General features: G+C 37.7%; 1 protein-coding gene across 1 annotated transcript in view; it reads left to right on the top strand.

Moving 5' to 3' along the window:
- The window catches only part of Slc26a7 (solute carrier family 26 member 7), a 113320-nt gene continuing 94480 nt past the window's right edge, over positions 1-18840 (top strand). Inside the window, exons 1-2 of the mRNA XM_042673165.1 lie at positions 1-91; positions 228-539. Coding sequence (XP_042529099.1) covers positions 347-539 — 193 coding nt within the window. The 5' untranslated portion in view covers positions 1-91; positions 228-346. The remainder of the gene's footprint in view (positions 92-227; positions 540-18840) is intronic.

Genomic DNA, 18840 nt, shown 5'->3' with positions numbered 1-18840 from the left:
AGCTGGAGACCAACTTACCACTGAACCCATTCCTTTTCCAAGATCAGAAAAAAATAACAGGAACCATTTCTCATTCAGATAAGAATTCAAGGTTTATATCTATAATTTTTGTCTACAATAATTAACGGCACCATAGTAAGACCGACAGCCCAGCTGTATCCATTTAAGTGTTTCTGTTAATCTCTCTCTCTCTCTCTCTCTCTCTCATTTATTTATTTTCTGAGTAGCTTTGACATTGTAAACCACAGACGAATTGGAGCCTGGCATTTGAAAGGAGGTGTTCTGCCACAGATTTCTTTTCCTCCTTGTCTGAAGAAGTTGACTGTTACAAGAGAGAATCTGAAAAATGACAGGGGCTAAGAGGAAAAAGAAAAATGTGCTGTGGAGCAAGATGCATACCCCCCATTGTGAAGACATCAAATACTGGTGTAGAAAGAGGCTCCCTATTTTGGAATGGGCACCACACTACAATCTGAAGGAAAACCTGCTTCCAGACATTGTGTCTGGGGTAATGTTGGCAGTTCAACAGGTGACACAAGGTAATGTACTCCTTCTTCTTTTTTTTTTTCTTCCAATTTTATGCAGAATAGATGTCACTTTGCTTCTTAGAAAGGTATTATAATGGGAGTGACAGTGTGATTAACGAAATGGATATCAACTTTGGGAAAATAAGTAGAGTGTATGTATATCTCTGGTATAATTGCTTTAAAATTTTATTAGCAATTAAGTGTCAAACCAAAATTTGAATGGCATTGCATACTTGTGATGTTCAGATGCATTCTGGTGTTGAATTTAAAAAAATAAGTAATTGTGGGAAAACGAGCTTTTCTAACCAGAACTTGCTGGGATATTTTCCTACCTTCATAGACTCTAGCTGTAAAATATCTCCTGTTTTGAATGCAATTGTTTTTGAACCTAAGTAACAGCACAAAATTACCTGTTGTAGCCTTGAGGGTTGCTGTAAGAAGGGAACAAAGCTTTCTGTACATAAAGAAGGCTCTTTGCCAAGATCATTATTTGCAAAGAGAATCTTCTGTATCCTTAGAGCTTATGTTTTACTGTGTGTGTAGGTTTACTTCTGTATCACATTACCTGCTGCATTTATATCTCAATAAGAAATTTAACCTGGTGAGAACTCTGATTTTAACTTTCCCAAGGCAGATTCTAAATGATACTCTGAGTTTAGATAGTGTTTCTCTTTGTGACAGATACCTAAAGTGTGTGGGTGTTTATTTGTGAAAGTGTGTGTGTGTGTGTGTGTGTGTGTGTGTATGTGTGTGCAGACGTGTGCACACACATGTGTGTTTTCCCTAAAGGCCTATGCATCACAAGTTTTTGCCTAATTCCCATAATAACTTTCTACTTTAGTAAGAACAGGAATTGATATATCCATTTCTCATCCTTAAGGTTTGGGGATTGTTCTCTTGGCATAGAGTTTATAGATTTACATTCTTTGCAGTTTTCCTACCTCCATGGCTTTAACAATTATTTTATTCTGTTAAATTATAAGCACTCATTTAATTAAGTTATCCTGTAGCTAAAGCTAACTGATTTGTATATTTGTGTTTTCAGTATGATGAGGAACATCTGCCTTGGTAGCTCTACTTCACATCCATAGTGCTATCATACTTTATGGGATTCTGTTTCACTGCACAGTCTTGCATTACACATTTAATGACTATTCTGCCAATAGCAAAGCATAATAATCTTTCAGAAAAATGCAAAGTTAATAACTGGTTAGGGCACTCTTGGCCTTGTTTTTATTTGATTTTAAATTCCAAATGAAAAGCCACTCTGTCATTGGAAGACTTAGGTGATAGACTTAAAAGAGGGTATTCTCTAGATAGTTTCAGCATATGTTATACATTTATTTGGTTCCAGTATAATGTAAAATGAAAGAGAATTATGGTTTTAGTTTTCTTTATTTTTAAAAGAGAGCCAGACAAATAAGATTTGGGGATATGATAAAGTTTCCTTTGTCTATCATTATTGATATAGTTTAGGGGTAATCCTTTGGTAGTGGATGGGTTGGCTTTCATTTGGATTTGGGTTTTGGAGGATTCTGTGTTCCAAGTAAGTATCTCACTAGTTGTGAAGAAACATGCTGATAAGTGCCCAGCTGATGAGAAGCACAAAGCTCACTCAGCATTCATGCGATGGGAGCTCATGGAGCTAGCTGCTAGGTGCCTTGGAAGGCACTCACGGAATTGACGAGTTACAAGATATATTGACAAGGTACACTACATTGCTATGAAGAACATAGGGGCTTTTGTTGGTATACAAAAAGGATGAATCTTCCTCAAAGTTACCTAAACATAGTTCTCTCTCGTTTTTCATTCTCATCTACTATGGAGAGTTAAGTAGTGAACTACTGTAAAGCTACATTTCTTGTAGGGGCACTGGACTAACCCTTTACGTATATTGTCCCTTGATCCTAAAACAATTCTGAGACAACAGTTTCCTTCCATGTATGGAAATGGAGGCTTAGAAGAGTAAGGACCTTTCACTGGACCTCCTACCTGAGATGTGGTGGAGTCAGGACTCCATTCCAAAGCCAACATGCCTAACATTTCCACTTCGTACTCCTACTGCCAAAAACAATGAACTTCTCATAATGCCAATGTTATTGGTAATAGGAGACATGTCTTTGGAAAAATAAGAATATTCTTCCCTTCAAATTACTTTTGCATCTAAGTTTCATCCTTGCAGTTTTCAGAATGAAAGGCAAAATGACAAGAAACATAACTATAGAAGGACACAAAGTAAGGATGGTATTTTGATACTACTAACTCCTGTTTGGATGAACATAACATTGGTGATTAGCATCAGTTCCATTTCTAAAAGAAAGAAGGGGTAATGCTTGCTCTTGAATAATAATACAGGCAGCAGAAAAAATACCCTTTTGTAAACTTTATTGATATTTAAAACAACTTTTCAATCACTAACTAAATTAGAAGAAATGATTGAATCCAATGTTTGTTGACCTACAAATCTGGAAAGTTAATGATTCAATCTAATCATTGCTTTTCATTCTCTCATCTCCAGAAATGGAGTTAAAATCAAGGAAAATAATGAAAGCTAGCATGTGAGTATTTCCAATAAGTCAAATACCAAAGATTCATTTTTAATTATTTTGTTTATTTAATTATTTATCTGTTTCTGTGGGTGTATTGAGGTTTGAGCTCAGGGCTTTGTGCTTGCTAGGCAAGTACAGTTCCAATTGAACCATGCCCCTAGCCCTTTTTTCCTTTAGGTATTTTTCAGATAAAGAAGGTCTCATGCTTTTTGCTGGAGCTGGTCTCAGATACTGATGATCTCACCTGTGCTTTTCTTGTACCTGGGACAAGCATGAGCAACTTCATCCAGCAAATTATACTACTTAACATTTTGTAGCTGTGAATGGCTTATGCTTTTCATTTATCAATATACCTGATTCCTCTAGGTATTTCTTACATATGCTGTACTACTTTGGGCCTTTTTTTGGTCTCGGTTTTAAGGTATCATTCTTGTTTTCCTCCTGCTACTTCTCTGGTGTATTCTTCTCAAAGAGGCTCTGTGATTTTGCCTCTTACTCTTCCCCTTAAACATTAGAGTCTTGAAGATTCAAATCATGATCTTCCTCTAAAAGCATCCTAGATGATTTCATCTGCATGAAGGACTCTAGCCACTACCACTGTGTGAATGAAACATTCTTCCTTCCCATACTTACTCATAGAAACCTCCTTGTTCTGAAATCATGTCTAATGGGACATTTGATCTTCTAAAATAAGTAATCTTCAAGCACAAATATGAGCCATGCTGCCAGGCCACTTGGCATATATACACAAGGGAAACACAGAGAAAGATAAATAACTTCCTGAAGCCACACAGCAGATGAGGGTAAGATTTGAATTTAAGTAACCTGATTCCAGAGAGCATGCTATCATCTTTGTACTAGAATTACTCTCACAGGAAGTCCTGTGAGTCATTGTGGAGCTTTCCTTCTATCCCACCACCCTCTTCACTCAACATCAGTCATTAACTTCTTTCATTTATCTCCTCTAAATGTCTTTCCAACCAAGTGGTCTTGTTCTATGGTGTATGTGCTACCCGATTGTGCTGTCTGAGTTGACATTAGCCTCTTGTACATCTTTAGTCTCTGCCCTGTCCCTGCCTATAGGCCATATTCCATACTACAGCCGAATAATAATAATAAACAATATGACCAGATTGCTTCTCTCCCTGTTCATAATCTTTAATGGCTTTCTGTTTCCTTTGGCTATAAACCTGATTCTTGAGCACATCCTATGAGATGGTAAACTAATCTGGGCTTTTTTATATAAAAATCTCTTCTGAGAAGCCTTCAGTCTCATGGGAACATGTCTGTTTTCTTCTCAGTTACTCCCTTTGTGCCTTTCACCTATCTCCATGATACGCTTCGTGTAACACATTGTATTACAAACTTTTGGCACAATGTTTTCCGCACTGATCTGTGAACTTTGGAACCAAAGACAATGTCTTTGGCTTTATAGTCTTACCAACTTGCATCCTGTGAAGTGCATACAAGTAACTTCTCAACATATAGGATATTCTACAGGGAGAATATTATCTAAATACACTATATGCATGATGGGAATGTCATAATAAAACACACTTAAAATTTGTAAAATCATGGGGAAGTTGGGAAGGAGGGATAAAAGTGTAATAGATGGGTGACAATGATTAATATGCTCTTGTGGGAATATCACAATGAAACCTCTCTCATTGGACAATTATTACAAGCTACTAAAAATGTACAGAAAAAGACATGTTATAAACTATGGACTGTGCTACTTCCATAAGAAAGAAGCATGCTGACTTTCAACTAGTTTTTAGGTTTCAGAAAGAAATATAATAAAGTTGCAGATAGTAGAAAACTACATAAACTTAACGAGTAATTGGTTTCTTCCAACTTATATTCATTTCACGTAGTTATAAATTTGCTGCCCTCTGAACCAATCTGCTAAATGGTATGAATTCTTTGTCCCAAGCAATGTTTTCTTCAACCAACATTAACAAATGTAGATAGTTGATATAAAAATACAGATACTTAGTTTCTCTCACAAAAGAAAAGACATGGCCATACAGAGCACACATTCCCTGGAGGAATCTGGATGCTCTCATCAGAAGCTTCCCCTAGAAACTTTGCATTTTGCACAGTCTCTACAACTCACTCTTCTGCCACGCTTCCTGATTACTCTTGTGGGTGGCTGAGGATTTTTTTTCCATCTGCAAATATATTTTCTTTCAAAAATTTTTTATTTTACATTTTTATTATTATCTTTATGTAATGGTACAAAAGAGTTGCCATTGAACAGAGCAGTTTCTGAATACAATCAATCTTGATCAGTTTCACTCCTTTCAATATTCTCACTCTTCCCTCCACTACCTACTGCTTCTCTCATCTTCCAATTTTATAGGATATTCATTAGATTCTTGACTTCAATGCCCTCCTATTCCCTTTTTCATTTGCCTATGTGATTTTTTGGGGGGATGCTTCAAAATGCTTCAAATCTATCCTTGAATAAAACAATCCTAAAGACACTACATTACAATTAATTTCTTAACCTGCATCCACACAACCTTCAGGGCTGTAAACATGGACTAACATATTCTAATATACATTATTTCTTCACAATCATATGTATTTTTTGTTACTTAGTTTTAAAAAGTATTTTGGGGAAAAGAATCTATTGACTTTATCAGACTGCTAAGTTACCAGAGTAAATAAATGTAGTAGACATGTGCATATCAAATAAAGAAAGACAAAAGAAACCTTTAGGTCTTTCTTTTACCATGTTCAAACATTTCTTAGAAACTGTTTGGACTTTGAAAAATATTTTTGAAAATTCAGAAATTCTTATGACTATTCCCATGTAGAAACCTTCTATTTTTGGTAGCATCTACCATCATATTTTTCAACTGCTATCTTGAAGGCCTTCAATACTGGATATGTTTTGTAGATACACAAATGTTTGTAGAGAATGCCATTAACTTAAAATATGTTAGCAACATGGTTGGCAAGCTAAGACTAGCCTTTATAGCATTTAGTTCTTATGCTTGTCTCCATGAGCACTTGGGGGCTATGTTGTTTGCAACATGAAAACTCAAGTGTTGAGACACAGCAGGAGTCTGAAATGCATGACTTGCCATGGAAGAACCTGATCCACTGAGGAGGAATTTGAGAGTGTTTTGCTTTGTATTCCAAGGGATCACCTAGAATTTCTGTTCCCACACCATGAAAACTTTAAGCTGCCACAGGATTGCCTGACGTTCAAACCACAATGTGTTGGGCCTTAGACAAAAGCTGGATGTTCCTTATAATTATGCAGAATGTGTGGCATTACTGGCACCAAAACGTATGTGTGGAAGCTCAGCTTCATTGCACTCCGGAGGGCAGCTCAGTGACATGTGGAACAATAAGTGGAAATTCCTGAAGCATACTGCATTGCAAAGATTAAAGGCTTGTCTGGGAATTCTTCCCTGCCTTCTGCAGCCTTAGGGATACAGAGTCCTTGCATTAGCTGGGTATCTCTAACTCAACCCCTGAATTCTCTGTAGACACAGAATAACAGTAAGTAAATATCCCTGTCAGTCTCAAGCACATGCACTGACTCCCATAAAAATATTCTCAGGGGACTTGGAAGGTGGCTCAGTGGTAGGGTGCTTGCTTTGCGTGCATGAAGCCCTGAGTTCAATTCCTCAGCACCACATAAGCAGAAAAAGCCAAAAGTGGTGCTGTAGCTCAAGTGGTAGAGCGCTAGCCTTGAGCTGAAGAGATGAGGGACAGCACCCAGGCCCAGAGTTCAGGCCCTAAGCCCAACAGAAGCTGGTGTCATTTTCACCTCCTCCTTCTCCATTAACTATTATCTCAGGTTTCACTACAGCCAGGCTCCACTCAAAGTTTCTCACCTTCCTTCCTTCCTTCCTTCCTTCCTTCCTTCCTTCCTTCCTTCCTTCCTTCCTTCCTTCCTTCCTCCCTTCCTTCCCTCCCTCCCTCCCTCCCTCCCTCCCTCCCTTCCTTCCCCCCCTCTTTCTTCATTTTCTTTCTTTCCTGTTGGTCCTGGGGCATGAACTAAGGACCGGTGTGCTGTCCCTGAGCTTTTTTTGCTCAATGTTAGAGGTCTATCATTTGAGCCACAGTTCAATCTTTGGCTTTATTTTTAGCAGTTAATTGGTGACAAGAGTCTCACAGACTTTCCTACTGGGGCTGGCTTTGAACTGCAATCCTCAGATCTCAGATCCTCAGATCTCCTGAGTAACTAGGATCTAATATTGGAGACTCTCTCTACCCATACACAACTCTAGTCCTATCTGCCATGAACCTGAAGGGCACATGTCCATCTCATCTCAGCATTATTTCTCTCATTAAAGAATGGTATGGTGTGTTTTTTGTCTGCTTGATCATCTTTTTTTCTCTATATACATTTCATTTTTCGTGAGCTAATCAGCTTCCATGGCTTCATTTTCTACTTTTCCTCTGGAAGAACTATATTTTCTTCCCACATGTTGATGTAGAGATACAGCTGCCTATTGGATGATACCCTCTTAATGTCTCCTAGGGACATATTTAAAATTGAGCACATCATTTTCCTCCTCAAACCAGTCCTTATCCTCTCTTTTTTATTATTATAATAATGTAGGTTACCCCCAACTACACAGTTGTCCATGCCAGGAATCTGGAAATGATCTTTGTTCTTCTTGGTAGCCATTTTTTTTTCTTTTTTTTTTTTGGGTCCAGTCATGGGGCCTGAACTCTGGGCCTGGGCGCTGTCCCTCAGCTCTTCAGCTCAAGGCTAGCGCTCTAACACTTGAGCCACAGCGCCACTTCCAGCTTTTTTCTTTTTTCTTATGTGGTGCTGAGGAATTGAACTCAGGGCCTCAGGCATGCAAGGCAAGCGCTCTACCACTGAGCCACCTTCCCAGCCCCTTGGAAGCCATTTTCTATGAATCATGTTCTGCACATTCCTCCCTAAGTCCTTTGCTACTTCTGATGCCCATCATCTTGGTGGTAACTTCTTGGTAATAGGAAATATAACTAACATTTGCTAAATGCTTACAATTTGCCATACAGAGTGCTAAGCATTCATTGCATTTTATATTAAATGTCACAGAAAATTCAAGCACTTTTAATACTATATGATGGAAATATAATGGAAAGCTGATTAATTAACCAAGGCAATATAGTTTTAAAAATAAGAGGGACTCTTAAGTCCATGTTCCTACCTTAATTAAGAGGCACCTAAATTCATTGCTTGCCAGTTAAAATGTCTAAGATCCTGTACAGTTTTCTTTCTGTCTCTCTCTGTCTCTCTCTCTTATCTATTTCATGCTCCAATTAACCTCCAATATTTGCCTTTCGATGGTATTGGAGTTTGAACTCAGAGCTTTGTTCTTGCTAAACAAGCATACTGCCACTTGAGCCATACTTCTAGGTGATTTTACTTAAGTTATTTTTCAGGCATAATCTTTAAATTTTTGCCTGTTCTGCTTCAGACAAGGATTCTCCTACCTATGCTTTTGGCATAGCTGGAATTACAGATTCACACATTTATGCCCACTTTATTTGTTGGGATTGGGTCTCACAAACTTTTTTTTAAAGCCTTAATCTGAGATCCTTCTGATCTCTGCTAATATCCTCTAGCTAGGATTAGAGGTGTGAGTTACTGTGCCTAGTCCTGAAAATGTTTGCTTGTTTTTATTTAATAGATTGCAGAGAGATTTATAATTTATTACTATTTCTAATATTTGATCTAGTAGACCAGCTGACCACGAGGCTTCTGGATCACTAAAGTTCTCTATTTTCCTGCTTGTGAGATTTCTTCTGTACAGCCAGTTACAGAACAAAAGTGATTAGAACCTTTGACCTTTGATTAAAAAGTCATCTGTGAACTGAGGGTGTGTGTGTGTGTATGTGTGTGTGTGTGTGTTTGTGTGTGTGTGTGTGTGTGTGTGTGTGTGATAGGAAATTTGTTTGCACACAATTATGCTTGTTAATTATATGTAAATTTACTCTAGGGACCCACATGTAATATCATGTAACCCAGAGCCTGCTGATAGTGTGAAGAAGACAGCTGGTTATGCTGTGGTATGCTAATAACAATGCTAGACCACCACAAACCAGTTGGCAGATGGAAATAACTTTCATCATTACCCACGCAGTTTGGGTTTGATTTTGTATGTGTAATTCTTGGAAGTGCCTACCACTATCTAATTATTTTGTTGTCAACAATACTGAATGTGGTCTTGTTAGGTTCTTTATTCATTTCTATTAAAACAAATATTTAACTGAATATATAGCCTTCTGCTATGTTCTTGGAAAGACACTGAAAAAGTGTAAGATAACAATCTAGCTCGCAAGGGGCTTATTATTTTTCTTCTCTTAGAAATGTGTATAGAAGTATATGAGAATATGATCTTGTTATTCCAACCTTGAAGATATCATTCTGATGTGGGTATGTAAGGGTGGGAACATTTTTGTAATGAAAGTTTGCAGAGTCTTAGTTTCAACCACTCTTTGCCTTGATTAGGTTGTATAACCCATAAAATTGCTTTAAAATTTATGTTTTTATTTAGGAATATGAAGACTAGTACCATTTTGTCTATAACATTATTTAATGTAACATTACATAAGCATTTTGTGGTTAAAAATGGGATCACCATAGAGAATAAAAAATGACAATCTTAAATAACCAACAAGTTTGGATCACATAGACATCAACATTAAAAAATAAGTCCAAGTCCTCTAGACACTTTTTCTCTCAGGAATCTCTATAGACTGTACAGGTAACATTTAAGAAATTACCACTGATATCCAGTTTATTACCTGAGCTAGTGTGTATGATACATGCACACTAGGAGGGAAATAGTTTAGACCTGAGATCTAAGGTTTTTAAAAGATTAGAATTGAATGTTTGTATAAAGAGAAAGAGAAACACATCAGAGCTTACTTTACACAGGCCCCCCAAAATTAAAAAAAATGTATCAGGAAAATAGCATGGATCAAGAAACAGGAGAAGAAAGAAAAACATGCTCTTAGGCATAGCCTTCTTCCACCAGGAGACCTGTCCTTTTCTAAGTGTTCAACTATTCCCTCTCCACCTAACAGCCATCCTCTGTGGCAGAGACAGAAAGTAGTAGATAGAAGAGTTAAAGAAGTCCACAGACACATTTGTGGTCATGGAACTCTCTGTGCAGATAGGAAGAGATTTTGACCTAGGATTGAGGTCGAGTTCATAGAGGACAGCGAAGCTATCCAAACTCAGCCTGGAACCAGGGCACAAATGGTTAAGCTGGGAAGTCAAGTGTTACAAGATCAGATAAAGTGTAGGAAAAACTCAGGCTTCTGAGAAGATGCCTGGCTCACAGGAGAACTAAGGTAGGGAGGCACTGGCACATCATGCCTTGCTTCTCTATCCTTATATCAGAACACCAGGCTGATCTCTCTATGCCTATGAATTTTCTTCAAAGCCTTGCTGTAAAGGTGATGTACAGAGGGGCTACGGTTATATAAGTCAAGTAAGGAATACATTTCCTTTTGAACAGCGTCACCTTTCCTTAGCTCTCTCTCAGTTTTCCCCTCGTACCCCTCCCCACTCATAAGTTGTGTAGTTCATTTTCAGCACAGAGTCTAGTGAGTACCACTGCTGCATTTGTTCACCCTTTGTCCCTCCATTTCTATGCTCCCTCCTTACCTGTCCAAAACATAGAAACTTACGAACATGACTAAAGGCTCAGAAAACAAAAACAACAAAGGAAAAAAAATATACCTCTTGTTTCCATTTCTTGGAGTTCATTTTAGTAAGTATTATTTTATGTGATTGTATATATATATATATATATATACACACACATAGATAGATAGATAGATAGATAGATAGATTAGATACCCAAGTGACTAGTACAATCTCAGTGCCTCTTAGGTTTGAAGCTACTGGGAGGTTTACTATTATTGACTCTAAGTATTACTTCATTATTCAAAATTTATAGGCTGTAAGATATTTGAGTTTGGGGTAATGCCCTTGTACGTACTGAAGAGTGGTAGAGTATCCAATCTAATTAATATTTAACACAATTATTATCAATAAAATTAATATTTCAGCATTGAATAAGTGAATGGGTCATGAGTTTATATTTAAATAATTGTGTTAATAAAGAATTGGTGTAGCAATATATAAAAATGCAATAATTTACCAATACTTTGTATAATCAAACCGATTTTATCACAAGCTTTTGAATCACAGCAGTTGTTTTCCAAATCACCACAGTTGTATTTCAAGTCACAGCAAAGAGATCAATATTATTTTAGATTTGCCCCTTTACAGAAGAGTCAAATTATACCGGAGAGGTACTTCTCTAGTGCCCACAAATCTATAACGCAGGGTGTTATTTCAGTTCTGTAGGTCCTCCGAATGAAAACTGAGCTATAGCATGAGAACACCCAGGTGGTTGTCAGAAATCTATTATGATGGCTTCCTCTGTGCACAAAGTTTCTGCTTCTCTCACTACCTATGACCACAATGCCTTCACTTCATAGCTTTGGTTCTATCAGTTATAGATACAAGTACTCCCACATTATACTGGGGCTATCTTTTCACACACAAACGCACACACCCACGGACACATGTATGTACACACACATGTATACAAACACTATGTCTGGAGGAATTTGGTTCAACTCATATTTTGAAAGCAATTCTTGCCTGAGAACCACCTGTAAGTTCATATTGTTTTTTCTTCAATACAGCCTTCAAGCCTTGACCACGCCTTTAGAGAGGGTGTTAACGATGTCTACGCTGTACCACTGCCAGACATCTATGTAACTTTTACTTTGTACCAGCACAATATTGATTCAGGAAGTCTTCTTCTGAGTTCTCCTGAAGCAGCTTCTTCCTTCTCTTCTTCCCTTTCTATCACTTTGTAAAATTCCTCCTCCAAGTCTTAATAGTGAACACCAGGGCTTCATGCTCTTCTCTAACTATAATTAGTAGGCACTGCTTAGCCTTTCCCCATCCTTCCCGTGTCTTGCCCTCCTCAGCCTGAGGTAACTAACATCCTCCCAATGTCTGATAGGTCAGCTTTTTTATATTCCACAGAGCAGTGATAGCAGCGTAAAGTGTGTGTTTTAACATACCAATCTCCTGTTCATTCATGCTGTTACAATGACAGGATTTCATACTTGTTTTGGCTGAATTATGTATATGTGTTCTTTCCCCATTCCTTGACACTTAGAGACTGTTTCCATTTGTCGATATCTGTCATGGAATTTACTGTGGATTTTGAGTATATAAGAAGAGTTTTATAAGTACTTTCAAAATAATTCAGAGAGCTCTCATTTTGGATTCTGCCTGCATCCCTTTGTAAAGTTCTTTTTCTACTCTAAGCCTTAGTCTTACAATATATAAAATATAAATCATAGTACCTACTTATTATATGGATCTACTCTGGAGAAGACACGAGATACTATCAGCTGCCTAGGGCAGGATTTAGTATAAGTGAATGGTTGAATAGATGTTATTTTGTGATGGTTTTATTGTTATCCATTCCCTGTGATATTATAAACAGAAACTCCACAGGGATTTTGCATGTGGGCTGTTAATTGGGTACTAAATTCTAGGCAGATGTTTTCCTTGCAGTAGATTTTCAGCTCTATTACGTGAAGGTAAGAGGATGGAGAAATCTCCCCAAATGATTAAATTAGAGATATTTTGGACAAAATTGTTAATCCTTTATCAATCTTTTCAAGATGAGAACTTCATACAGCTATTACTGATATGATGCTTGCTGGATAGATATCATTAACATATGCAGAGATTCCTATACATAGATGTACACCAATCCTCTCTCTCTCCTGATTTATTTCCTCCCCTCAATTCTACTGACCCAGTTAAGAAACAGAATCATAAGCAAACAAATCCCAAGAAGAAAAGGCAGAGATGCCAAATAGCCAAATTAGCATATTAAGGCCATTGCATCATTCTCTTAATGTCTTTAGGCAGGAGAGCCAGCGTCTGTCTATGACTGGATACAGGAACATTGTGGCAGCTATTTGTGTCCCATGAGACCATGATTGCTCTTATGTAGTTTATTGTGCAGAAACTGTGTGGGATGTGGTTAGACATGAGCATTTGCAGAGAGAACCATCATTATTGATCTGGCACAACAGTGGGTGTCCAAGTTACTATTTTCTCTTAGACTGCATTCGTATGAAGGGAGTACCGACCTGGGCTGTAGCTATGTGTCCTGTTGCACCAGTCACTGCTCTGGCTTGTCCAGACAGTGGTTGTCAAAGTGAGCCTTTCTTTTGTGTGGCTCTTCCTTTCCACATGGCCTTAGTGTTTGGTGTTGCACACTTATCCCCCTGATGTCCATGAGCAAAGTAATCCTCCCTAGATGTAGATGAATTTCCTTTAAGTAACAAATTAACCCATACACAATCCATTTTCTGAGGTAACTTAAAACCATCAAGCTTTGGAAAATGCTGTTTCATGTGCATGTGTATTTATAAAATTCTGTCTCTGTCAGCTTAAGACATTGCTTCTTGCCTCCCTACAAACTCCCATTTTTGAAGCTATTTAAGTACTGTCCCTTCCAGTAGAAATATTTAAATGTGGAAGCAATGAGGATTTCTGTTAGTGATGTTGGGAAATAATTAATGGAGCTTTAAAAAAACAGATTGAGAAAGCGAACTCACCACAAATTTGCCTTTGTTTACTTTATTTATTGGTTGTGGGGTTTGAATTCTGGGCTTGAGCGCTCTCCCTGTACCCTTTAGCTCAAGGCGACTACTCTACTGCTTGAGCCACAGTGCCACTTCTGGTTTTCTGGTGGTTAATTGGAGATAAGAGTCTGAAGAACTTTCCTGCCCAGGCTGGTTTTGAACTGAGATCCTCAGATCTCAGCCTCCTGAGTAGCTAGGATTACAGGCGTGAGCCACCAGCACCCAGTTACCTTTGTATATTTTAGCACTCTTAGCTTGCATTCACACGACATTTTCCATTTGCCCAAGGAGCAATTAATACCCTTATTGCCATGCTATGAGCCCAGCTATGTCCATCAATCTGATATTCCATGCTGACGGTGAAAGATGCCAATAGATGTTAGAAGTCAGAGTAAATACTCTATCAGATGAGGCCTTGCCGCCAGTATCACTGGTCCCTTTTGGGTTTGCATCTGGTCGTTCTGCTCTCTGTGAAACTACGCTTTTCTTGTTGGGACGCACGTCCTTTTCTGCACGGGAGTTACACTTGGTGGAAGCAGAGGCAGGTTGGTCACTAGCTGTCTATTTAAAACTCTCAGCCAAGACCATGAATTGCTGTTGTTTTGTAGTGCATATTATCTTATCACTCACTTCCTTCCACATCCCACAAACTGGTGATTTTCTTCCATGTCACATTTTGTCTTGGAAAAGCAGGGAGGAGCTGCAACTCTTTTGCTTTCTCTTCTCAGTGAGGCAGTCCCAGAGTCCAAAGCAGGTACACTAAGGAAAACACAAACAAAGCAATGGCATATTTCACGTGTATGGACTTTTTGCCTGAACGTTTTGCCTTTGGCACCCATCACCCTTCCTCACCATAGGAAATCAGTTTTTTCTCAATCACTCCTCTTCTTCATTTTCCCTAACTAAAAAAATCCACAGAATGTGGATTTTGGTATGAAGGGATTTCCTTGTGATGCTTACAATGTTTATAAAATGCTCTTTCTTAATCATATGCCTTCCTTTTAAACAGTTTTTGTGGGGTTTCATTGTAATATATTATATATATATATATATATATATATATATATATATATATATATATATATATATATTTCTTTATCTGAGGTTCAGCCTGGCCCTTGTTACCTCCTTATTAAATGTGTGATACCTATTTAAGCAAAATGAAATATTATGGTACTCCCTTTCACTGCTATTTGTTATTATTATTGTTATTATTACTATTATGAACTATTGGTGGTACTGTGAACTCATGGCTCTGTATTTGTTAAGCATATACTCGACCACTGGAGCTGGGCCTTTAGCCTTTGTACTCTGGTCATTTTTGAGATGAGGTCTCATTTTTTGACCCGGACAGTGCTATACCTATTTGTGTCTCTTGCCTTAGCTGAGATGACAGACATGTTTCTGTGTTACCATGCCATGCTTTGTCTGTTGATATGCAGTTGGATGACCTTTTTGCCCAGGCTGGCTGAAACTTTTGTCCTTGTGATCTCTGCATCTTGAGTTGGTAGGATTATAGCTACCAATCATTATAACTTCTTTAAGAAAATAAATGCTGTCATATTGCTCTAGTTGGGGAAAAACAAAAGAGGGGGTAACAATGCTTGATAGGAAATGTACTTATTACCTTACTCAGGTAACTGTAACCCCTCTGTACAGTATCTTTACAATAAAATTTTTTTTTAAAGCTAGAACAAAGAAAAGAAAGTCTTGCCCATGTAATTGTAACCCCTCCATATGGTATTTTCACAATTAAAAAAAAAAAGAAAAGAAAGCCTTAAAAACTTCTATCAAGGAAGTGGCGCTGTAGCTCAAGTGGTAGAGTGCTCGCCTTGAGCTGAAGAGCTGAGGGACAGCGCCCAGGCCCAGAGTTCAAGCCCCACGACCGACAAAAAAAAAAAAAAAAAAAAAAAAAAAAAACAAACTTCTATCAAATTCAGAATAGTGTTTATGGTAATTTAAAAAGGCTTTGTCAGAAGATTTTAAATTATGAAAATGTTTATGAACTCATTATACAAGATGAAAATCTAACCACTGAGCTTGTCAAGCAAAAACAAAACAAAACAAAAAGCAAGGAGCCATGGAAGGTACAGCAAGCTCTGTTTTTGTGGGCCAAGGGTGGTCAGTAGAGGTACAAGGAGATCTTTTCAGGGTTGAGTAGATGGCTTCTGGCAATGGGAACTCTGTGCATCCTTACAGACCATGCCAGAGTCACAGCACATCAAAGAGACAGTCACTCTCCAAGAAACCTCTTGTTGCTCCTGTCCAGAACCTTCCTCTTCTTCCTTGAGCAATAATTACATTCTAATTTTACTCTCAAGGGCAAGGCACGCTCTGTCCTCTCTAATTTGGCTAGTTCTGTCTTATCTGGCACCAAAGAGAATGCCATTAGTACAAGTAACTATAGCATAAGTTTTGGTTACACAGATGTTCCAAATTTGACCTCGAATTTTCTTTTGTTTTTTTTTTCCTTTCGTGCATTTTCTTATTGCTATTTAAAGGTGATAGACAAAGAGGTTGTGGCTGCAAAAGTCAGATAAAGAGTAGATTTCTTTTTGAACCATGTCACTCCTTCCCTCACTCTCTCGCCCAGGGTTTCCCTCCTGTCCCCATCTCTACTCACAAGCTGTATAGTTCATTTTCAACATAGTGTCTAGTGAGTACCACTGCTACCTTTGTTCACCCTTTGTCCCACCATATCTGGGCTCCCCCTTCCCTTTCCAAAGAGATAATTGAAGAAACAAGACAAAAGGAAAAGAAACAAAAAATGGCAACAAAAGGTAAAAACCTCTTGTTTCCATTTCTTGGAGTTTATGCTGATAAATATTTTATATGATCAGGTATTATGCCTTTATGTTCCCCTCCTGGGTTTCCTCCTTTGCTCTCACTGTGTGTGAATGCCTAGAGACCTGCATAGTTTATCACATCCCAGTGTAGTTTTTTCTATCCAGCGTGTTTACTTGCAGATTTATAGGTGCATTCTAGCTACCACAAATGAGGGAAACATAGAGCTATCCTATGACCCAGCAATTCTACTCCTGGACATTTATCTAATAGAATACCAGCACAACCGTTTTCATTTCAGGATTGTTTACCATATCTAAGCTATGGAATTAGCACAGAGTGGAGAAATGGATCAAGAAAATGTGGTATATATGCACAATAGAATTCTACCCATCAGAAAGAATACTGTTGTACCATTCATAAAGGCAGTGGAAAGACTTGGAAAAATTACATTAAGCAAAATAAGCTAGACTCAGAGAAACATAGGTTGCATGGCATTTTTCTAATCTGATGGTTGCATTACACAAAAGAAGTAGTGGGGTTAGGAGTTCTGTATGCTTCTGTGGTTATCTTCCGTATTCCAGGTGAGCTGGTACCACTTACCTTAGCACATAAGACTCTTTACTTTCTAAAGTTCTCTGTTTCATAAATCTCTTTGATACAGGATATTAAATGACTTTCTATTCCAGGACTCAAGTAAACATTTTTTTCTGCCCTTTCTGTGACCCTTTGAATGTGTTGCTTCTGCCTAAAATGATCTCTTCAATTTCATTCAAACATCTATTCCTATGCTTTCCTAAACATACATCATGTATCATTCAATATTTACTACAACCATTTCCATTTGTGGAAATCCTTCATGACTTCTCGTCAGTCCAGTCATTACTCTTCATCTTAATGGCAAGCTATTGGTCACAATAACCAATACAAATATATTACTTAGGTATCCATAAAAGCATAAATGCAAAGTAAAAACATTCTAGAATTTTTGTGTTAAAAAACTCTCAACTGTAGAGGGGCATCAGTGGGAAATTTCTCATTTTCTATGATGTAAATTATAATCTCATATTGAACAATCATACCAGTGATTAACTGATGAAAGAAATGACAAGTCTTGAAGGAAGATTAGAACTTTAAGAAGGAAATAAAAAATGTAGCTGATAGGTTATTTGTAGTGATTGCAGATTCTTTTTTTCCCTCGACCACACTGTTAGATTGCAGATATTTCCACTGACTCCTTTAGAATCAGAGCATATATGAGGTAAAGCGAAACATAGGATGGGAATGGTTGGAAAGTGAAAAAGAAAGAAAAGAAAGAGAGGGGATATCATGTGACAGCCTTGCTCTTTCTTGAGATAGCTGGTTAAAGAAAATTAAGAGCCAACCCTTGGTGGCAGACGCCCATAATCCTAGATCCTCAGGAGGCTAAAATCTGAGAATCATGGCTTACAACCTGCCTGTACAGAAAAGTCCACGAGAGTCTTATCTCCAATTAACCATCAAAAAGTAAGAAGTGGTAGAACACCAACCTTGACCAAGACAGCTCAGGGGTAGGGACAACATTCAGGCACTGAGTTCAAACTGAGAACCAGCACCAAAAAGAGAGACAGAGACAGAGACACAGAGAGAGTAGAGAGGCAAAAGACGAAATGAAGGAAGAGAAAGAGCTAAAGAAAGAAAGCTATTTGAGAGTATGCATTTTTTGTTAGCCTAGGAATGTGCCTCAGGGCCACCCTTTCTATTGTTTATTCAAGCTCCCCTTCCATTTTTATTTATAAAGCTACTCACAAGGACTTTAAGTGATTAAAGACTGAATCTTTCATTTCCTTTCTTTGGGTCTTATTAGTATTTCCTCCCAAATTCCTGATTCCTTCTTTCATGGAATTAGTGATACTTAGTCTTTATTCATAGGAGTAAGAGCTTTAAAGTATTTCTATTTTTAGATTATTGGCTAAATTCAATACTTTTGACAGAGCTAAAAATGTTGGGAGGTTGATAAGAATTGTACTCATTATCTTGCCCATGTAATTGTAACCCCTCTGTACAGTATGTTCACAAAAAATAAAAATAAAATAAAATAAAACAAAAAAAATGTTGGGAGGTGTTTCCTAGTTGGTAGGGAGTAGGCGATAATTAGCCTTCATTGCTGGCCTAGCTTCAGGATGAATTTGAGATATCTCTGATGTTCTATATTCAAGGCATCAGTCTGTAACCTCATGCACAAATCAAGAAATTCATAGGAAATATTTAAGCTTTGAGTCATTTTCTAAGTTTTACTCATATGAGTGTCTTTGTGGAGAATATTATTTGGTTAATAC

Source organism: Dipodomys spectabilis, unplaced genomic scaffold, assembly GCF_019054845.1.
Source record: "Dipodomys spectabilis isolate Male_0828 unplaced genomic scaffold, ASM1905484v1 ptg000783l, whole genome shotgun sequence".
NCBI lineage: Eukaryota > Metazoa > Chordata > Mammalia > Rodentia > Heteromyidae > Dipodomys > Dipodomys spectabilis.
This window is presented reverse-complemented; position numbering and strand designations above follow the sequence as displayed.